This window comes from Drosophila guanche, unplaced genomic scaffold, assembly GCF_900245975.1.
Source record: "Drosophila guanche unplaced genomic scaffold, DGUA_6, whole genome shotgun sequence".
Classification (NCBI taxonomy): domain Eukaryota; kingdom Metazoa; phylum Arthropoda; class Insecta; order Diptera; family Drosophilidae; genus Drosophila; species Drosophila guanche.
Window position 1 is genome coordinate 584,766 of NW_022995745.1, and position 23,406 is coordinate 608,171.

At 49.9% G+C, this 23,406-nt stretch overlaps 1 protein-coding gene across 1 annotated transcript; it reads right to left on the reverse strand.

Annotated features, from left to right (window-relative positions):
• Window positions 1–2,896: 2,896 nt before the first annotated feature.
• On the reverse strand, window positions 2,897–6,167 carry LOC117581493 (protein mab-21). The gene is made up of 2 exons (XM_034268740.1): window positions 5,025–6,167; window positions 2,897–3,305 (listed from the first exon to the last, which is right to left on the reverse strand). Exons 1-2 carry the CDS (start codon window positions 5,770–5,772, stop codon window positions 2,956–2,958), a joined length of 1,098 nt encoding a protein of 365 aa, XP_034124631.1. The 5' UTR covers window positions 5,773–6,167; the 3' UTR covers window positions 2,897–2,955.
• Window positions 6,168–23,406: the final 17,239 nt, after the last annotated feature.

Consider the following 23,406-nt stretch of genomic DNA (forward strand, 5'->3'; position numbering starts at 1 on the left):
ATTAATTTCAAATAATATCATAATTTATCGTTACAACAAGCGGCACATGGAATGGGCTCTGCTTCTGCTTCTGCTTCTGACTCTGAGTCTGACTCTGATTCGGCATGGCAGACACGTACTCTCGAATCGATCTCAATTTCGTAGTTCAGATATCACGCGCACACACTGAAGGGACCCGAAGACCCGCAGACCACGCTCCAGTGCCCAAGCGATCTTCATATGGCCAATATATGCGATGGGCCAGCTTGGCGGCCCTTTTCAAGACGTGGCCCACGATCACGTTGACATTTTGGCTGTGGCTGCGGCTGTGGCTGTGGCTGTGGCTGTGGCCTCGCTGCTGACATGTCGCCTCGGCTGTGATTGATTTAGGGCTCGTTGGCCGCTTTTTGTTTTCCGCTGAAGCGCAGCCGTTTGAACCCATTGTTTTGAGATCCCAAAAAAGGGCGTACAGCAGACCAGAGGCAGCCCAAGAGACGTGAGCTGGGACTCGAACTTGGAGCTTGGATATTTGATTCGTGGAAATGGGAAACATTTCGGGGCAGCATTTTCACTGGGGAACTTGGCACTTGGCACTTGGCACTCCTGGCTGCAACTCCAACTGAAACTGAAAGTTTCCTTGTGTAGATTTTGCTCTGCGCTACAAAGTGGCTTCAGGCGCTTCATTTGCAGAAGCAGCAAACGGCGGAGTTCGTGTTCGAGTTGTGGCCCTGCGGCACTCTCCCGCCCTGCCCTGCCCTGCCCTGTCCTGCTGGAACGTATTAAATTAATATTTACTTTTTGTCAAAAGGCTATAATCAAGCACGCTGGCGATGACAGGCTAAGAGGCTCTAATTACAGCTTGTTACCTTGATGCAGCGGCCACACAGGTCGTGGCTCACTTCGACTTCGGGGGGAGACTTGGCCAGGGTCTTCCGTTTATGCTAAGTGGCAAGCGCCGTCCTCCAGCGCAGCACTCTTCTGCTCCCTCTGCTCCCTCTGCTCTCTCTCCCAGCCAGTTGGCGTGATCCTCGCTGCTGTAGCAGCAGCTTGCCCTGTGGAGCAGCACGTCCTGCCCCGACTGCGCTCCACCTCGTTGCAGTTTGATTGAAGCCAGCAAATTAAAATCCAGAGCCCCCCCTCCCCGCGCCGGCCAGCCAGTCAGCCTCGTCCAATCCGCTTTGGTTGGTGGCATTCCAAATGCAATTCTCACGATTTCTCAGCCATTTGTGTGCCTCTGCCTCTCGGGCCTCATCATCTCCGTGTAAGCTGCTCATTTGGCCGCTGTTGGCTGCCAACATGCGGACCAAAACCTGATCAAATTAACCATTTAAATGAAACATTTGTTTTGATTTAACTCCTTCGAATTGTGTGGCAGCAGCAGGGCAGAGAGCAACATGCTGGCTGACAGAAGTCTCCGAGGCAATGGCAATGGCAAAGGCCAATGGCCAATTAATTGATTGTAATCCATGGATGCTGGGTTGCATGTCGCTCCAGCTCACTTTAGATCTTAGGGATACACAGCTATGGGTCAGCTATCTACTCAAAGTACAGTCTGTGGAAATAGATTCATAGCCACACTCTGGAGCTCCCTGCTCTGGCAACCCATTTGGGGGCTGGGACTGCCTGCTGCCACATCAAATTGTGTGCTTAAAATGTTCACAAATAGAACAAAGAGAGCAAGCGAATGGCCCAATTATCATTTATTTATTAATTGTTAATTATTGTTGAATTTGTGTGGAAAGCGGCGCATCTCCCTCTCTCTGTCTCTCTGCCGATGAAACAGGTGGCCAAAAAATGGAGAGAGAGAGAGAGAGAGCAAACCCAATCCAATAAAACACAACTCATTAAAGGCCAAAAGTAAATATCAGCAGAAAAACATTCAAAAATGCATTTCATATGCGAAACTTGAAACCGCCGACGGCACTCACGATGCCCCATCTGATCGGATAGATTTCTGCCCAGGGGATCCTTGGCTTTCACAGTTTGTGGAGTAATTTACAGCCATAAAATACACATGAATAAATCAGCAGTGAAATCAACATCAAAAAGAAAGAAATGAAATGAAATTATTTAATTTATGAATGACATAAAATTTAATTTGAATCGAAAAGCGAAAAGCTAAAAGCGAAGCAGACACGTGATCAAAATGTTGTATGTGCCCCAGCCAAATGCCAAGTACGACGATTGAGAGAGTCCCAGTCCCAGTCCGAGCTCTGAGTAACTTTTGTGCCCCAAACGACGCCAAGTTTATGGGGATTGTTAGCTGTCTGCAGAATTGCTGTTAATTCGCAATTCAAATGCGCAACATGTCAAGCGCTGACATTTTTCACAGTCATCAATCCATCGATGCCGCCATTCAATGCCATTTATGGGTCTAAAATTTGCTTTGATTATGCACCTGGCAATGGCAGTGTGAACTCCGATAACAGGAACAGGAACAAGATATGGAATATTCAATGAAAAACTTACATTTTATTGACTAAACTCACAAGAAAAAGGCAAAAGCACGTATAGAATAAATAATTGATGACCGACACAAAAACAAACTCCTCCATAATTGTGCTTTTCTTCGTTCGACTTAAGCTTAATTTTTAGCTAATTTTGCTTGGCGCTTCTAAAAAAAAAAAGGGCAATACATATACCTAGATATTTGTGTGTGCGTGTGTGTGTGTGTGTGTGTGTAGTTGGTAACCCTAGTTGTAGGCTCTAATTGTAGGAAACTCTGTAAGCGGCGTATACTTTTCGAAAGCACCTAAAACTTATTTACGATCTAGCGAAATATCAAATAGTATTTGGGTTCCAATTTCACTTCTCTCCACTCTCCACTCTCCACTCTCCTCGGCATCCCCAGCTGGAGTTTCTCTTGTAGCAACACAATGAGAAAAAAAAAAAAAAAAAAAAAAAAAAAAAACTAAAATATTTGAGTAAAACAAAAAGAAAAAGAGATCTGGAGATGCGCTCTGCTCTGTCCCCACTCTAAAGCTCCTCCAGGCATCGGACATTGGTCAGCATGATGCGCGTGAGACGCCAGACCTGCTTGGCGGCGTTCTCGAGGGCGCCGGGCGACTTGCCCTTGAACAGATCCATATTGGGCAGGAAGTAGTGCGGACAGCGACGGCACTGCAGGCAGGAGATCAGCTGCAGGAAGATGCCATTGATGCGATCCGCGATGCAGTTCTCCTCCCACTCCATCTCCCGCGGATGCTTCTCGCACTCGTACAGCAGCAGCGTCTTCAGGTGGTACGACGTCACCGGGTTACCGGGAAGATCCAGATGGCGATCCCGCAGCGTCTTCAATATGCTCAAGCAGCGACGCCGACTGGCCCCTGCAAAATGTATGGAAAGGCGATTATTTATCGGCTAGAGTTGATCGGCTTATCGATTGACAATAAAAGAAATTCGTTAAGTTCTGTCGGGCGTACAGCATGGATCGCTGGGATCTTTCCACTGCTCATGGAACATCGATCGGAGGATCTACTGCGGTGACTTTTCCTGCTCAGGACTGGTCAGCACTTTGCACCTGAAAATTGTCTTAGAGCAAAGCCCCAATGCATTTGATTGATCAACCCTTCGGAAATGTGGTTCGTGGTTTGTTTTCGATTCTCTGGTGGCCATACAGAGTGGCTGGAATATCTGACGTTTATATTTATGTATTCTACGATTCCTAATTTATTGTGGCCAAGTGCGTTGGAAACACATAAATCATGGCTACGCTGGCACCATGTCAGCCCGGCTAATCTCAGCTCTTGCCCCGATAATCGCGTCCGCTGCAGCTCCCGATCGAACGCAGTGGAGTGCCGTGGCGTGGCGTGGCGTGGCTTCGGGTTCAATATTGAGCGATATTGGGACAATGCACACAGTATTGGCACTCGACACTCCCTCTGGAGGTGCTGGAGTCTCAAGTGGCAGCTAATTTAGTACACAAATCGACGTCACCAAATGGATCGAATTGCATCAGACGCCTCTTCAATGGAGGAGGCCTTTGTGTCGATCAGTGATCAGTGATCAGTGATCAGTGAGCAGCGCGGAAGATGAAGAAGCAACGATTGGGAGATCCAGAATTGATTTCGGTTTCTGTTTTGTTCTCCTTTCTTTTTGTCTTAGCTTTTGCCGTCTCCATCTCTACTCTCTCTGTCTCTTCTTGTGGTTTCTTCGTCATCTGCTTGCTGGCCAGCGCTCGCCGTTGTTTTATTTATTTGTTGACTTTATCTAATCGCCGAGATTTAAAATATTTATAAAATCGTTTAGAAATTTATTTATGGCCCATCCATTGGCATTGTTCATGTGGAAACCCGTTTTCCACCAAAACCAAAACCAAAAACAGTGCGGCGGGGCACCGGTGTGTGACTCTGTGACTCTGTGACTCTGAGACTGCGCTTATCTCTCGGGGATCAGCAGATTTGTGTGGCGTTGTCGCCGCTGAACGAACGGAACACACGAAGGTGAAGGCGAAGGCGAAGGCGGAGGCGGAGGCGGAGGCGGTCGCATGGAGCTGTCCAAAATCCCCGAATGAACTCTTTTTTTCTGCGGTCTCGATCGGATCGAACAACAGATTTATGATCGTACCCAAACAGGCGTCGCTGAATCGTATCTCATATCATATCTGGGTCCCCCGATAATCAGATGTCTCGTCGCCAGTCGTTGACTCGTTCGAGTCTAAACGATCGTGATTCCTGCCGCGGTTGGCTGGGGCCCTAATCTCCAGTAGATCTCCAGTAGATCTTGAATGCTTTCTGCTACCAAATGCTTTTCCCATTGATCTTTTCTAGCATGATCTGTGCCTCACAATGTAGCTGCCAGACACAAATCAACTGTTGAGAGCATTCCCCATCTAATGGAACCATCTTCCAGCCAGTTGGACACTTTTGTGGCTAATTTACAATCAATCCAGCTGGAGGAGTCGCTGATTTGTTGGGAATAAATCAATTCCAATTCCATGACTGTCACTGATTACTACGAGAGGGAGAGAGAGAGTGGGCGACCCGTGGATCGACGTGGATGGGTGTGCTTTGGGGCTGATAACTTACAGCCGGATAGTAGCTCACCTTGCAGGAGACGATTCTCGGCGTCGGTGAAGCTCAGCACCCAGGCGTCGCCCTCCATGGCGGAGTTCTTGCCCTGGAGGGCGATGCACTCCTTGGAGAGCATGTCGAAGCCCTCAGTCTTAACCTCTGCAACGATGTTGGGATGGGGCCAGGGTATGCCCGGGAGCGGCCAGTGGGAGGCGGAGCGCGGCCAGAGGCCGGCGCACTTGAAGGCGGGCGTTATCTGGACAATGATGCGCTCCCGGATCCGCAGCTTCACCTCCGTGGTGTCGGCGATCATTTTGACGATGTCGCGGTAGGCGCACTTGTCGCACGCCTGCGCCACCAGCGTCTGGAAGCGGGAGCGGATCTTCCGGGCCGACAGATACCCCGAGGCCGTGATGAACTCCACCCACAGGGACATGGAGCGCTTGCGGCCGTCGCTCAGCTTGAGGACCGCACAGCCGGGCAGGGTGCCGTCGTCCACGAAGTTGAGAACGCCCATCTGGTTGAGGTAGATGATGATCTCGAATTCCGTGGGCGAGATGACCTCGAGGCCCTCGAAGCGGCCGTTGTAGTCGTTCAGGGAGGATATGAAGCGCGGCTCCTGCACCTCCACCTCCTTGAGGACGTCCTGGACGATGCGGCACACCTCCTGGATCTGCTTGTGGATCTGCGCCTTCCGCACCTGCACCCTGTCCGCGCAGTACTTGTTCATCTGGTAGACCATCTTGGATTGTGCCGCGATCATGTCCGACGGCACCAGCATAATGGCGTGGCGGCGGCCCTGGCAATATCCACTCCACTGGCGGCTTACTGGTCTGCTCTTTTGCGCGGAGTTATTCTCTCCTTGGAGTTATTCTCTGAACAATTGGCTCATTATCTGGGATATGAATCACTGGAATCGGCTATGCACTATTTGTATATGTATATTTAGGGGGGGCAGGCACTGGCACTGGCACTGGCACACACACACACTCAAAAAAGAACGAGACAATCCGTGTCGTGGGGCCGCGGACGAGCGAGTGAGCGATTCTGCAGCGTTAAGGCAACTTTGGGCTCCAAAACTTAGTAACTTGCAGTTGGATGGTACTTTGCGGAATTTATGGGAATACTCGACATATTTCTGTGCTTCCTTGTCCGCGGCCGAAAAATTTCTGAGATACAAGATACAATTTTTACACATTTCCTCCACAACCCGTCGAGATCGCTGCTGGCGTCGCTGTCGCTGTCGCTGTCGCTGCGTTGTCGCTTTGCTGCCATATGCGTGGAGAGCGCTCACTTTTGCGTCCAACTGTGAGCACGGGCGCTCTCTCGCAGCAGCTAGAGTGAGAGGCCAACATGCAAACTCCTCCCTTCTGTTGAACGCTTGCCGCTTGCTGGGGTTTGAGTATGAACGTTTCTGTACCCTGTTTATCCCACACATTGACATCTGTTGGATACCGCCGCTAGAGGGTTAATTTTTGGGATAACTTAACTTTAATTTCCCATTTTAATAATTCTAAAGTTATATTTGGTGGTATCAGAGAAACTAACTTGAAAGTGCTGATATGCCACGCCACACTGAGCACCTCATGCGCTCTTTCAAGTCTCTCTCACGCGCACACTGGCGAGCGGGATGGCTGCAGCTTTCTGTTTCGCTCTCTCGCTCTCTCGCTCTCTGCGCGGGCATCATGGCTGGTGGCTGGTGGCTGGTGGCTTCTTCTCACTTTGTTCTCTCTTCCTTTGTTGGTTTTGTGTTCTCGTGTGTTGAATGGTGGGAATTATGGTTATGTTTTGGGTACATCCTTTTGTCCAGCTCTCCCAGGGATTTTATTTATGGTTCCCCCCCTCACCGAAAACATCCACCTTGGCAACAACAGTAATGTTTTCATTATGCTGCCTCTTGGCTCCGCCTCTTTCACACACTCTGCAACGCGCGACAGAGAGCCGCCGCTCACATAGATAAGCACCCATACAGCAGCGCGCCATATTCCGCACTCACTCGCACTCGCACTCGCGTCTCAGGGGGTGGATGAGCATGAGGCTGTGACTGTGGATGTCGGTGGGTGGGTGGAAACGGTTCGACAAATGGTCGAATCGGTTGACGGTTATTGGGGTATGTCAAGCGATCTGCTTGGGCCACAGAAAAGTGCTGAATATGCACAAGGCTCAGCCGAATATTGATTTTAGGCCCATTAAGGGAACATCCTTTGGGATGGTCTTAGTGTTAAATAGGGAAAAAAAATGCATTGCAAATGTGTTCCCAGTCCCTTAGCTGAAAGTTCTTCCTCAAGCATGCCACCATATATCCATCTCTGTCGCTCAGTCCTCCCCCCATCCTGCTGGATACCTGAGTCCCGAGTTAATGCATATCTAATGTGATTAATGAGCGCTTAACACGAGCTCCACTCCAACCACTTTGCCATTGTATCTTTGTGTGTATCTGGGGGTCAGCACTCACCAGCCGGAGACGGCAGCCATTGCGCCCAGCCCAGCCCAGCCCGCCTGTCCACTCGGAGAACATTAAGTTGCACTTTAAAGAGCGGCCAACAAATTATTATGTATAATTCAATTTGAACTGTGTGCCGGAACGTGCATTAAGATAATGCTAATTAACACCTCGCAGCCACTACCCCAAGAGGTAGGACTACGAATCCAGCCCTCAAAGATGCTTTCTCTGTCTCTGTCTTTTGGTGCCCGATAAGCCTGTCCAGAAATGGAAATGAGCAGAGCTGAGCTGAGCTGAGCTGAGGTGGGGCAGGCGGAATGCGGCTGGAATCATTTTAATGGCCGCGTAAATGTGGAAAATTATCAAAGGAACACGAACTTAATTGCGGCCATTATCGCTTTTATGGCATATAAATTGAAAATGAATTATGCAACGGGTCTGCCTGTGGAGGGGGTAACGGGTGAGGGGTAAGATCTCTCGAGAGATCTTCATTAGTGTGGGGGGGGGGAGCTGGGCGATCGATCCTCGATAGGCTGCAATCGATTGCTGCAGTCGGTAGCCGCTGCCCGGTAGTCGCATCTTTAATTAAATTGTGTATGTTCGAGGAGACCCGAGACGACTTCATCTGCGGATTCGTTTTCATTTATCAGCTGCACGAGATCTCCATGGATACCCCTTCCTCCTACTCCCCCTCCTCCTGCTGGTCACATACGCTTTGTGGTTCGCCTGCGGAGTGAACTCCGCAAATGGGCAAATGGCGGAAAATTAAGCAGCCAGCAGCAGAAGCGACAACTGCAGCACAGAGATTGCAATCGCTGCCACAACATTCCCCATTCCCCATTCCCCATTCCCCCTGGCATTCCCTTGTTGTCCCTTCCAGGCAGCTGCTGCTGCTGCTTCCCGACACGACACACTGCAGGGCCTTTCTGGCCCTTTTGTGGCGCTTTCGCAGTGCGACACTTTGACGGGGACAAGTTCATTTCGCCCGAAACGGCGACCCAGCAAGGAGGAGACCACTCTGAGGCCTCTTTTGGCTCAATTCTCATTAGAAGAGAACTTTCATTTCGATGCAGAACTTCTCGTTGAATAACTTCATCAATGCTGGAGGAGCGAATGTTGATCTAATGCCCAGGGAATTCCAGGAACCCCACCCCATCCCATGGTCTGTGGAAATCGAAGGCCCCATCCATGGACTTTCCACAGAGTTGCATAATAAATGATCGGAAAACAGTACCGAAAAAGGTTCGGGAAAGAGCAGGAGCAGCGCTTAATTAGCAGAAAAAATTGGAAGCACCTTGCAGCGGTCACAGTCCAAGTCCAAGTCGATCATCGATCATCTCTCTCTCTCCGCTCTCTGATTATAATTCGCCGCTTCGGGACGCTTGGGGCGAGCTGGGGAGTGGCCTCCAGTGTGCAGTCGAGTTTGTCATTCGATATGATGGCCACGTTGACAGGGCCGAGGGCTAAGCTGATGAAGACAACCGATGGCGCTTGTGGCAAGGGGTCAAGTCAGGCCGGGGCCCTGCCTCGCTGCCACGTTGTGTGTGTGTGTGTGTGTGTGGCATGTGCAAAGGTCAGCTGGCTGCAGAGGGCAATGACATTCGGCAGCATTTTTGAACATTTACCTGCTGCATGTTGCCCTGCCCCTGCCCCTGCCCCTGCCCCTGCCACCGATCCAAACCGATTCCCATCCGATCCGATCCGACTCTGGCCAAGTGGCGCCTGCATCCCGTCGTGCGTCGTCTGCATATGCGGAATATGCGTGAGCGTCGCCCTGGCGGGGGCATGCCACACGAAATGGGACTGGCGAACAAGCTCCACTCCGACTCCGACTCGCATTCAAATCTCTCCCCCCATCCAGGCACCCCCCACCGGCGTGTCCCCTCTGGAGGCCAGCATTAAAACCTGAGCCAAAGATTGAGCTCCGACCGCTGCATACCCCGCAGTCAGGCACTGCCACCATTCCACGCACAGAGCAGAGGCACTCCACGCTCGGGTGCCCGTACTTAGGGTATAATCAGCCAGCGACATGCGGTTAAAAATGCTCAACGCTGGCCGAGGACAACTTGAAATGAAGTAGATGCCAGTCCGCAGTCCGCAGTCCGCAGTCCGGGCTGTGCCTCGATTTATATTTTGTTTGGTCAGAGGAAGTATCAACGCGTTTGCGTAAATGCTGGCTCAATCCATTCATTACGGCCATTAGGCATTGTACAAAGCTGATGTGCCTCTCTCCTCTCGGAGAGAGATCCTCCCGGATCTGGCTACCAATAATTGCAGACAGAGAGACGGGCCGTAATCTTCTGCCACTGGTGGAGCTGGATTAATGGTAATTGTCGGTTGGCAGGCATAATTGTATGGCTTTCAGATCTAACTCTGCGCAAATGGATGGTGCAGCGAGAGTTTCCGACTGCAGTTTCATTCTGTTTGGTTCCATTTAGCAATAGGATCAGTTGCAGACTGGCACTGGACAGTGGACAGCTATGAGATCATTTAGCGATCGTTCGCCTTTAAATTATAACCAAAAACACATGCAGCGATCCGATCGTCGCTGGTCTGGAAGGAGTCTCAACTGGTTGCAGGATTTCTTTTATATGCAAAACTGTGTCTGGCTGTCTCTGTGTCTGTGTGCTGTCTTATCGCCTGCCTTCATTTAAATTATGGCAACGAATTTCAACTCCTTCTTGTCGTTGTGCCCCTTTCTGTTTTGTTTCGAATGCAATTCCCGCGATCGCTCTACATGCCCTGATGAGCCATTAGGCCATTAGTCGACCCGTAAAAGAGCCACCAATGGGAGGAGCAGCAAAAGCGACTCACAGATAAGAAACGTGAGACAGGGAGGGATGGAGGGATTGAGTGTGGCGCCCATAAACATGAGATTGCCATTATGCAGCCCAAATCCCTGCCTCCGACCAGAGCCACTTTGCATTATCGCAAAAGGCACATGGGGGAATCCTCTCCACTCTGTACATCGATCACTGCGGCGGAGGCTGCTGCTGCTGCGGAGGCTGCTCCTTGCCACACATTTCCCATTGTAAAATTGACCAGTTTATGGGGCAGCTTCGCTCGTATTGTACAAGTGTTTATTTTGATGGCCATCACAGTCAGTCGCTAATTAGGATGTCCTGTCCTGTTCCCTGGTGCCGTATCTGCGCTATCGTTAAAATCAGAATCATGCAAACGTTTAACTGCGCTACAAAACTTGTCGCAACAAACCCCATGCCCCATGATGCACCATGCACCATGCACCATGCACCAATCATTATGTGAGCCCGATCACGAATCCACGATCAGTCCTCCGCTGACTGACTGGCCATACAGCATCGTAAAAATGAGGCAGTTACAAGGCAGTTGGGGGCCCCATTGGCGCTGCCCCAAATGCCCCATAAACATGGCAAACTGATGGCCGTGGAAAGCTGGCAGATCCAACGAGAAGAGGTTGTTGTTGTCTCCTGATGGCTCACAATTTGTAATTGAATGCATGTAAATTGATTTCATCTAGCAAAAGTCATAATTTCCAACATTTTATTGGAAGCAGCAACACCAGTTATGGCCCTCTCTCTCTCTCTCTCTCTCTCTCTCGAGCCTAGCTTGCGGATTTCCACTTCCAGTTTCAGTTTCAGTTCTGGGTCCCCTAAAGTGATGGCCGAGTGCTTAATATTATCAGCAAGTACACTTTAGGCCATTAGCAGGCCATTTAGTGGCCCCTGTCTGCCTGTCCACAGAAGTGGAAGAAGATCAAGCGCTCTCCCTCTCTCTCTCTCTCTCGCTCTGGTGTCTCAAGAGCAGTTTGTGTTTGTTCCTGTGAGCGCTGTTCACGCTGCTATCCTGAATTATGTCAATTTTGTAATTTTATGCGAAGCTTGTTAATTGCGCATAAAGCTGCAGACTGTTCGCTCTCTCTTTGCCACTCTCTTTGCCACTCTCTTTGCAGTCGCATGCGCGCACGCAAGCGGCAGCTGCGCAGCTGGAACGAAGGCAAAGAGACGGCACGGGGCGGACATGCTAATGAGAAACTGCAACTAAAAGGAGTGAGAGAACACACGAAATGGAAGCTTTCAATCTGGATATGCTTGCGAAAGGAAATCCACAACAACAAACTGAATGATGAGGCACTTGCATTCAATTGCAGGTGATTAAAGCTTAAAGCTTAAAGCTCTTTGGCTAACAGCAAAAAGTTCACCCAGAGCGCTGCACGATCTGCTGCCCACCCCCGAAATCAACAATCACCAATTCAATACCCCTCCCCCACACAATAGCCTTCCAGAGTAATGGATGCGATGCGGGAAATCAATTTACAAAACAACAGCAGAGACGCCGACGCAGAACCGCCGCAGAACCGCTGGCGCCGCCGCCGCCGCCGCCATCGAAGTCGCTGTCGCTGTTTCAGTCGCACTCTCAGTCGCAGTCGCAGTCGAAGCTCTTCAAAATCGCATAAATTGCGGTTAATAACGCGCGCTTAGGCCACAACTCATGTCAAAATGCATCAAGGGGCACCGTATGGGGAATATTTATATTTCGCTGCAGCAGCAGCAGCAGCAACAGCAACAGACGCAGCGGCTTTCGACGCTTGGCCCAAACCCCAAAACCAAAAGGAAAGGAACAGAGTCACAGCCACACAGCAAAACCAATAAAAGGCTCCAACTGGAGTCGTGGCTTGGGGCAGCAGCAGCAGCAGCACTTCAACGTGGAGCTGCAACTGGAACTCGAACTGTGTGTGTGTGTGTGTGTGTGTGTGTGTGGACTGGAGGCCTGGGATAAATTATTTTGGGACAAGCAAAATATCACTTCGATTAATTCAAACAAAGGACAGCGCGCGGAACCGATTGCTGTCTCTGTCGCGTCCGCCCCTCTCCATCTCCGTCCCCATCTGCGTCTGCGTGGATCGGCTGAGGCGAATGCAAATAGAGTTGAAAGAAAGAGGGAATTGAAATACGCTAAAACATTGCCCAGTGCCCAGTGCCCAGTCCCCCACTCCCACTCAGCTCGAATGGCGACCAAAAGAACAGCGAAAGAAAGGGTATATGCAGAGGGTATGCACGCACTAGCGTTCACTGTGCCTTTGGTATATATTTAATTTTGCTCAAAGAGAACTTCTCTCTGAGGAAGCTCAGTACAGAGCACAGTCAACTCTGCAGACTTAGGGTATGTTCTGTCTCGGTTCACAAAACTAGTTCGACTGTCTTCTGGTTATTGTTTCTTCTCTCTGCTGCTTGGGGATTGGGATTTGGGGTGCACCACGCTTGTTGATTCGGGATCGAACTTAATTTGGAAATGATAAATGCCAGTACCAGTGCCAGTGCCAGTGCAGGGCGGCCTTCTTTTATGTTTTGGTCTCAGTCAGCGGCAGGGGCAGGGGCAGGGGAAGGTTCTCCGTGCGGTGCGGCATATTGATGTTTTACTTGCAAATGAACAAATGCAAAAGCAATGTTCTTGCAGTCGAAGCATTCAATTTCGATTATTTGAAGTGCATTTAATGAAAGGCAATTTTGAGTTGAATTTGATCTAACATATGGATGGTAAACCCCATAGATGTTCCCCATGTTCTCTCTCTTGAGTGTATAACTCTTGTTTCCCTCGGTTATCGGTTTATGCATATTTCTTAGATATTGATCGATTGCCAATCGATCATGCTATCGATACTGCCACATCTTTCTCTCTCTCTCTCTCCCTCTGTTGTCTTGTTAGCCACACACGCTGTTCAGTTCACAGCAAAAGTGTCTTAAATTGCATACCCAAAGCACATGAAAAACAAGCAATTTAGGCCAATTTCGATTAAAATCAATATTTACAAGGCTCGTTCGAGCTGCAAACAAAAACAAAAACACAACGAAAGGTTCAGCTTGGGCACATACCGTCCATACCAGAAGAGGAGATGAGAGCTCCAGTCACGAGGTTCTGACACCACGGGTGGGTCTGACGTTGGGGCGGAGAGTGGGGATTTGTCTTTGCAGTGCGCCAAAATTACAAATTTAAACATGAAGAGTTATAAATAATGCCACGATGATGGGGCCAGCAACAAAAACCCACAGAAGACAAGGCCCCAGCTCCAAACCCAAGTCAAAGTCTGAGCTGGAGACGGAGACGGAGACTGGAGACTGGAGCCCGAAGGCGGAAGACCCAAACCGATCGGACCCAACAATAACCAGGGGTGGGGCTCTGTCCTAAAGAGCTGTTGATGCAGCTGACCGCGATCTGGTCTGAGACTGGAACTGGAACTGGAACTGGGGCTGGTGTTGTTGGTTTGCTTTGGTAATCACCTTTTGTTATAAAGACTGTAATTAGGGCTTCATTAAAAGGGTGGTCCAGGCTTGTCTTCGCCTTGGCAGGCCCATGCCCAGAACGTTGATTGAAAACGTTCTTACGGACCAGGGGACCAGGGGGACCAGGGACTGGCACTGGCACTGGTATGTAGCGCCGATCAACCAGCGGGCCACGCCCACAGCGCACGCCTCATAAATAAAGTGAAATGTGCGTGCGTGCGATCGCGACGATCCCCGTCAAAGCCAAGAGCCAAGTCCAGGCATGAGCGGGGAGCGCACAGTGGAGCCGCATCAGGCGGAAAGGGCAGCCCGCAAGTGGCAAGCTCAATGTCAGCCGAATGCAGCCAGCAGAGTGCACTGTGGTCAAGCAAACAAACAGCAATCCCTGCATAATTATAGCCCGATCAAAGTGTTCTCTTAGGAAGAGGGCGGACACTTGCAGCGCAGTTTATTCACCTGCCAAACCCACTGTGCTGAAGACCCACCGCACTTTCGGGACTGGGATCGGGACTGGCACTCGGACAACATTGGGGAAATTTCACGCCTTGCAGCTATATGCAAGTTTAGCTTTTTGGGTATCCATCTCCGTCTTCGGAATTGGACTCTGATTGCAAGGTACTGCAAGGGTCCAAGGGCTGCCTCTGCTGCCTCTGCTGCTGCGCTGTGTGTGTTTCTGTTTGCTCTGCTAAACGTCGGCAGCGCAATAATTAAAATGCCATCAATGCACCTGACGCACTAGACGAGGGACGGGACTGCTGCTGGCATGCCTCATACCTGTGGTAGCTCTGGACTCGGGCATACCTGCGGCTGGGCTCCCAGACTCTGCCTGTCTCTGCAGTTGGATTGATCGCTTGATCACGCCGATAAGAGCGGTGCACGGGATGACTAGGACAGAGCCAAGAACAGAAAATGTCACCAGATGCGGGGCCGTGGAGTTGGGGGCCTTGGCTCAATGAACATATGATTTATAGATCGGGCCATGTCGTTGACAGGCCGCAGTACAGGATAGGATGGTCCCAGGGCCCAACCCAATGTTTCTGGCCTGTCCTCGTGCACAGGCTGTCTTCCTACTTCATCGACTTGCCTCTTATCGCTTTTTGGACATTAGATAAAACTACCATCAGTCTTGTGCTTGGGCTTGGGCTTGGGCCATGCATTCCCGTCTGTCCACGCCATTCCATTCCGCTGTTGTCAACGTCATTTTTCTCGACTTGATCAATTTCTTCGCCTTTTGTGCTGCGGCAAAGAGGCTAAGGACGGATCCACAGCTGGCTTAGAGTTGTGAGTGGTCGATAAGTTGAGCAATCGATTGCCTTACGGCAACTTATCGATTGTCAATAATTGAATGAAAAAGTATTAAGCATCTCAAATTGAATCATAATGACAGCCATCATCAATATTTTGATTACTTTTGAAGTTCCCTTTGTGTTGGCTGTTGTGACTGCATCAATTGTGCCCGAACAATGGGCATTATCGATGGCTTGGGCGACCAATTTTCACTCTTCCATTGGTCTGGGGCTTTTCTCAGCTCATTATGGCTGCTGTTGTCCCATTGTGGTGGATTGTTTGCTGTTTGCTCTTTGTTTTGGGACCCTCGAGTGGGCCCTGCGGGTTGTCCGTTCGCCCGTTATCCCATTGAGCGAGTGGCGCCTCGATATGGAGCTGGCTGGCCAGACCAGACAATGTGTCACTTTAATGCTGTTCCCAATGATTTTTATTGTCCTCATTTGGGCTGTTGGGTTACACTCCGCGCCGCTCCGCTCCGCTCTGTTCTGGTCTCTTCTTGCTGTTATTCCTACCATGTCTGAAGGAGGGATCGTAAACATTTATTAGTTACGGCTCATTTCGGGGCGAATAAACAAACAAACAAACAAATAAACGCCCCAGACACAGTCACAGTCACAGTCACAGAGGCAGAGACCCTGCCACCTGCCGCCGGCGTGGATCTGCTCGGAGCACGGCTTTTGGCTTCCAGCGATCGCAGATCCTTTCACTTTTTAATGAACCTAATGAACGGCCGCATAAATCATCGTTCGAAGAACCCACAAATGTCGAAAGTTTGTCGCGCTCATTAAAGGGACACACGAGACCACAGACCACAGAGCAGAGAGCTGAGAGCCTTGTGGCCACGCCCAGCTGACGGCGTTAGGTCTCATTTCACGCATCGGGTGGATCGGTCTCATGGAATGAATGCTATTAATCTATTGGATTATGACCATTGGAAAATTAACTTGCCACATCATTTGTAGCCCTTCTGCCTGTCCTCGACTTCAGTACATTTTATGGGCACTCCGCCGCAGGTGGAAATGGCTTAGAAGGGGCTCCCCAAACCCAGTCCCAGGGCTAGCATAAAGAGTGTGTGCTGGACTAATTCGCGGTTATGGGATCTAGATAGCGATTGAGTACAGTTTTAGCTACGCTAATTGGCATTTTAAGGAAGGAAAAACCAACGCCTCAGAGTATGTACAAATCTAAGCCATTTCCCTACCATTCTTCCCCAGCTAATCCATCGAAAAGGTAACACAAATAGGAGTATGAATGCGGCTCTTGCATTGTTCTGCTGCTGAAGATCCTGGCTGATGCATCAATCACTTCACTTCATCATTTCATTTATTACAACAGCTGAGGCAATAACAACAGCCACGCCTCTTGAGTCAGGGGAAAAACAATAGACCGAACGTCAGCTGACAAAAGGCCTCGACAAAATGGCAAATTCTGGCAGCCTCACTCAGTCCCCTCTCATAATTGTTTTGGGCTTATCGGACTTGTTAATCAGTTTGCAGCGCTGACTGACTGCTCCTGTCCCGTTGTCCCGTTGTTCCGTTGTTCCTTGTTCCGGCTGCTTCTTATCGCTGGGGCCTCAGCTTTGGTCTCATATTACTTACCATCAAAATGATGTCAGAAAGTGAGATATGCCCATGGCGATTTGACACGTGATTGGAGATATGCAGGGACCAAGAAAGGGTCCCTCGCCCCTTGCCAGCTTCGCACTGGATTCGGTGAGTTCTTCTAGCGCATTCCCATAAATATTTATTGCTGATTACATTACGGCCTGGCATCACGATATCGGGAAACATGGAAACATCTGTTTGCGGGCCAGCACCAGATCGATAAACGACATTCTGGCCAGCGGCTCCTTGGACAATACCATACCCGTGACTCGGTCGGCAGTCGATGGTCGGTGGTCGGGAGTGCTGCTGTCCATACATGGTTAGGTACTATTGTATATGGTCGGGCACAATGGGCCAAGTTGAGTTGTAGCGGGGCGTAAAGCAACATGTTCCATGTACCACATTGTGATACGCTTCGCATACCGCACACGCGCACTCCACTCCACTCCACTCCAGTCCTGTTCCATTCCGTTCCTTCCTCTGTTTGGTTGCTTTACAGTTACTGTTCTCACTCTCGCTCTATTGCACTCTCTCTCTCTCTCTCTCTTTCTGTTCTTGTCGTTCTGGCATTCCATGCTTGCTGCAGCTATGTACATGCACACATATTTACGTATTATATTGTCACTGCTGTTTCTTTTTAATATCCCTGCAGAGGGTTACATGATTTTGCAACACTTCACGTAACTCTTTGATCGTTCGACAAACCAAGCTGCTGTTCTCTCTTAAACGATGAGATGGATCTCTGCAAGGGTATCCAATGCTTCGCTCCGATCCAACCCTTCTCTTTCCGTTTCCAATTCCTTTTCCTCGGCTCCGTTTTAGTTGTTGTTGTTGTGTCGTGTTCAGTTGCCGTAATGTTTGTGTTAGTGTCGTTTTCTGTATGTGTACGAGTTGTATTTGTTTGTTTTATGGCCGCATAAAATTTAATGCCGCATAAAGTTATCGCCTAACGAGCTCAATGGGCAACAGAGAACACACAAAAGAGAAGAAGACAACCAAAAGGTGGGAGACAGGGAGCTAAGCTAAGCGACTCTGAGGCACCCTGTAACCCAGTCCAGTCCTCCGACCAACCGATCGACCGATTTGTGAGCAATTTTAATTTGCGTTGGATTTTCATTGCGTCGCAGCTATTTTCAGTCCCGTCTCTTTGGATATTTCCAGTCTGTCTTTTTTCAGTCTGTATCTCTCTCTCCCTGTGGACATGTCCACTTTTTTTGTGCAGTACTCTGCTCTCCTCCTCTTGTAATTTGAGCGTAATTCACGTAAACGACACATTCCAAATGCAGTCTCGGCGAAAAGCCAGTGGTGTCGTGCAAGGGAGTAAGCCAATTCCCGTTGCAGCTTTTCGTTGGGACCCCCGCTCAGCGACGCCCGTGAACGAAGCGATAAGCTTTGGCAGTCAATTTGCTTGACACCTCACGTTCATCAATGAATGGCGATGATGCTGTTGCTGCTGCTGCTGCTGCTACTGCTGCAGCTGTCTGTCGTCCGCAGATCTCTCACTTACATAGCTCCTCGTCATTGCTGTTGTTGCTCTGCCCTCCCCGCTGCTCGACTTCTCTGCTGCTGGGCCTGCTGCTGGGCCTGCTCGCTGACATCGTCGCATCGTCGTCGTGGACGAATCAATCTGTAAATGTGTGCGTAATTATTCCAGCAATTTGTTGCTGTGCCAATTGCTGCCTGCATTCCAAGGCAAACACTGCCTTACCGCTCTCCCCTCTCTACGCTCACACACTCTGCTAGCTGAGGCGGCTACGACTGCTGCTCACTCTCTGCCCGTGCCGTACCAGTCGTTGCCTTTCTCTTTCTCGCGCAGTTGACAAATAATTATGTTAAGTTGCATGTAATTGGCAATCCACGCATTCGCTCTCCTCTGCCTTGTGATCTGCTCGCAGCGGCAGCGGCAGCGACAGTGGGCCTGCACACTTTTCGGTCACAGGCCAAGCGCAGTTGTTAGACCGCGCAGAGGGAGCAGACTTTCGGCACACAGTGTGCGCAGATGTGCGAGTTGTTGATTTCTTTTTCTCGCGTTGCTTTTCTTTCTCCTTGCAGAAATGTGCGCACAATTTATCGCCTGCAATTTGGCTGCATGTCATTCCAAAGGCGACGGCGACGTGGCAATAATTAAAAGCGGAAATGCACTGGATGAGTGGCGGGGCAGAGATCTGGAGAGATCCATGAGGAGTGTGGAGCGTGGAGCGTGGAGCGTGGAGCGAGTGCTGCGCCCTGGGGCGTTTCATGCAGCCCCGTAAGCCATTACATTATGTCAAGGGCAGCCCTAATGTGCCTCCATCCATCAAGCGATCTTTGTTACCACAACAGAAGTGTGTTTGTGTGCACGGAGAAAATCAATTGCGACCCCTTAATGGATGGGTGCCTCATCTATCAAAACAGCACCTGCCCAGCTCGATCAGGAAAAATACAGGTAGCCCCTGCCTGCACTGCGTCTCGTGGGTCAAGAATGGATGCGTACATCTGAAGCTGAAGTTTCGGGGCACGCGCGACTCATTTATCATAAGCAAAACTCCCCAAAAACATCAGCGGACAGAACGGACAGAGCAGATAGACTGGACAGACCGGAGGGTTTGCTTCTGCGCTTATTAAGGGGCGCCCAAAATTGACATATTGGCAACGCCCTCATTAGCCACAGTCGCAGACCCCAAGAGGTCACGGACCGGCATCGGAGTCGGAATCGGAATCGAAATCGAAACGACCAGAAAAGAGCCAAGAAGAACAGAACAAAACGAGCTCAAACGAGTTGATGATTTATGCAGATTTTATTACACACAACATAACCGAGAACCGAAACATTTCTCGAAGCCGAAAACCCGCGTGGAGCCCCCCCACCACCCGGCGCGAATCGATTCGAGGGATTGGAACTAAGGCAGAATTAAAGTTAAACGGCCACACGATCCATTAAGATAATCTTTATGATGTCAATCCCTAGTCGCAGCCGCACCGACGGTGACAATCAGCGACTTTTGTCTTGGGCAAATGTTTTGCAGACTTAATGGTGTGGCAGGGGGAATCGGAGGCGCCCCTGATCTATGACCATAAACTTTTAATTATGCCTTCGCTACAAATCGAAGCGTTCCAGGGTGTTCGGGATGTCCAGGCAGAGACAGAGTCACACAGATGAGGCCATAAAACCCGAAACAAAATTGAGTTGTTGGCCAACAGACGCTGAGAATGTGGAAACATGACGATGATAGAGTTGGAGATGGGTGGGTGGTAGCTTTAAATGCTAATCAATATATCAATTAGTTGCATCAATACAGCTGCAAATGATCCCCCCCCTTTCCTCTCTCTCTTTCTTTTCTTGTATAGATCATTGCCCTTGGGGCACTTAACGCGATTACAAAACAAGCTCCAGCCTTTAGGTCCTCCAAAAATTGAAACACTGCACAGAAACTCAAGCGGAAAAACAAAGGAGAGGTTAAAGCAGCATTAACAGGGATGACAGGCTGGCTCTGGGTACGGGCAGGTGCCACACTGGAGAGCAAAGACTGGTAGGCCTTCTCACGAGAAGAAGAACAAAGAAGAGAAACAAACCGAACCGAACCGAAGCGAACCGAAGCGAAGCGAAGCGAACGTGGAACCCTTTGCTATGAAACCAAAGCTGCCAGTTCGAATGCTGATGAAGTCTTGTTATCATTTTAATCCCCAGCAGCAGGACAGGGAGAGAGAGAGAGGGAGAGAGGATGCAGATGGATGGATGGAGACTATCGATGCGAAGTCGCGTTTCCTTTGAATGAAACCCAAAACCGAGAACGGCATGCCCTGATCCCGAGATCCCACTGCGATTCCGCCTCAGCTCTTCGGCTCTTCGGCTCTTCGGCTCTTCGGCCCTGGGGTTTGTTTGCTTGTTGCATCAAGCGTGAAAATACCGCGAAATTCCTTTTGTCTGTCCCACTGCTACCACTCCTCCTCCTCCGCCTCCGCCTCCTCCCATCGGAGTCTCTTTCTTCGCTGTCTTGCTGTTCATTCTTCATCGTCTCTTTTGTGCCTTCTTTCACGTTTAGGCTTTGGCTTCTTAAGCTCCAAAAATGACAAAGACAACGACATTGCCAGCGTTGAAAATTATAAAAATGTAAACAAAAAAGAAGCGTTAACATGGCAACAATGCTGTCCCGCTGCGACACTGCATTACTGTTGCCATACATTTGCGTGACACTGTCCTCCACCCATCTATTCCAGATATTACTAAGTTCCTGCCCTGCACTTCGTGTGCCCTAATTGGAGCAGAGTCGCAATGGAAATGCAAAATGAGCAACCTCATAAACATCAACATCCACATCAACACTGCTCGGCAATCCAATCAGAGATTAAAAAGCGGCCCCGCAGACACAACGCCCACTGATTGTTTCCTTCCTTCCTTCGTTCCAGCCTTCGTTCCTTCCAGCCTTCGGGCACCCTTTCATCCCGCTGCTGGCCGCTGCTCATCCTCAATCCGCTGTCGCCCCCGGGGGTTTCTGTTGTGTCAAAATGCAAAATTCAATTGTTTAGCCCTTCCGTGAGAGTTGCCAGTTCCCAGTTCCCCGTTGAAGTGGATGGCAGTGCTGGAAGGTGAGTATCAGTAATTTGGGAAACAAAAATTGACATAAAAATCCATTTGTCAGCCCCTTTCAGATTAAAATCAAGGATTTAAAGTGTAATTTGATGCAGACACAACCAGGGGCTGCAAAAAGAGCAAAAGCGTGACCCCAGCAAAAAAAATCACACAACAGCGGAGGAGGTGGAAGGAGACAGCCCCCCCCCCGGACAACACCAATAAATGACAACAAACACACCCCTCGGTGCGCCCACCAGCCAGCCAGCCAGCCACCAGCGAACATCCTTAACATCCCATCAGCATCCGGCAGGAGTGGGTCGAGCGACTCTCCTGGGGTGGCTGAGGGGTCTAACCCGAAACGGAAGAGTGATTTTAACGTGACTCCTGCGGCAAGAGGATGAGCAACGCACACACACACACACACACACACTGTGGAGGGTGTCCTGGCTGCCCTCTCGATTCTCCTGAGTGCTATTTTATGCTGAAGTGTGCCAGTACCAGCAGCTTCCCGGTAGCTCCCCTGCCCAAAGGATGTGACCACGACGGCGCCACCATGGAGTCTCGATAGGGTGGGGGGGTAGAGAGCAGCACTGCCAGGAGCTGTGCAACCGGTTGAGTCCATTAATCATTTTCTAATTTGTGGAATGCAGAGTGAGGGCGTCTGCCCTGCACTGTGGGTGGGGGGTAGGCAACATCATCCCCCTTCTGCAGGCACGGAAAATGAAATGAAATTTTCACATCTGTAATTTGTTAAGTGCGTTTGTTATTCCACCGAATTATTTCACTTTTATGGGTTAAGTGCTTTCCGAGTTACGAGTCTGCTCCTGTTCCTGTTGCTGTTTTTGTGTCTCTGTTTTGTGTGCCAGTTGTCTGCCGGCTTCCCCAGGCGATTGACATTAATTAGTTGTCTGGGAATTGGCCTCCCCAGCGGCGAGTTCCAGGAAGATCGCAAGGATCATGCGAGCTGGGAGCCAGCTCTGTGGCTTTGATGCCCAAGATCCTCGCAGCCGAACCATCAACAGAAGATGCAAGATGAAAGATACAACACAGAGACACAGACTCCGCTTGTTGGAGTCTGCAAATCAGACAACTGTAAACTAATGACATTTGCCGAATCCATTCATTCATTTCATCTCCATCTCCCCTGGCATTGCCCCTGCTGTGGCCTCAATGCGTATCCACTTACAAACGGGAGAGTGTCCTGGCAAGCGAGGGTTGTTCGAGTCATTTGTTTGTTTTCGAGTGCTTCGAGGACGCTGGCTGTCCAAATACGCGGCAGCTTGTAACAATTACCAAATGACACCCTCGACAATCGGCAAATGGCCATTGTAGCGACAGGCCCGGGCACGGGTGACAACAAAATGCGCAAATAATATATAATGCATAATGGAATGGAATGGAAGGGGACGGGCATGGGCATGGGCATGGGCATGTGGGTTGGAAGGGAAATCCACTTGTCGCTAAATCAATGGCAATATTTTCACCATTAGTTGCTTGTCCCCTTGTCCCGTCCGCTGATGAAGTAATCAAGCGGGAGGAAGTTCAACTTAAAATTCAGTTTGAGGGTAAAGTTTATGAGCTGGAAGTGCTTTAGTGTCTTTGGGCATTCGATGGGGTTGACTGGTGACTTTTTATACCAGAATGAACTGAAAATCTTGCTGCCACAAAAGGATCTGTGGCAAACATTTCCACTATCGTCTCGTGCCTCCCCATGTGCTGCAGCTGCTGGGAAAAAAGCTTTCCCCTTCCCCATGGAGAAACATCTGTCGATGTTTCGGCTGGGTCCGCTGCTGGAGAAGCTTCTTTTGGGGCGCAGCCAGTCAATATGATTTGTGATTTACAACAGGTTTCAATTAACCGAAAGAGCCCCACCACAGAGCCATTGAATTTTGCATGTTTTTGGGGCCACAAGGGAAGTGAAGTGGAGTGGAGTGGAGACAACGGTGGCAGCTGAGAGGCGTTGACAGGGACATAAATAAACGGCGGTTAAGTATCGTGTAATGCTAGACGAATAGTTTTTCATTATTGTTCTTTTTGGTTTCTCGGTTTCTCGGTCTCTCGGTTTTTCGGCTCTTCGGTTGTGCGTGTAAGTGGAGATGCTGCTCCCCGGGGTAAACAGCCGCTGGCTGGGCTGGCGATGTTGCAGTTGCAACTAATTGAGAACAAGGCGGTGGCGACACAGGCGGGGCAACGCAGGCGGGCATAAATTAGAGGCAAGTTCCACTCGTAAGTGGATGATGCGCCGGGATGGGCGGCTGCGCTGCGCTGC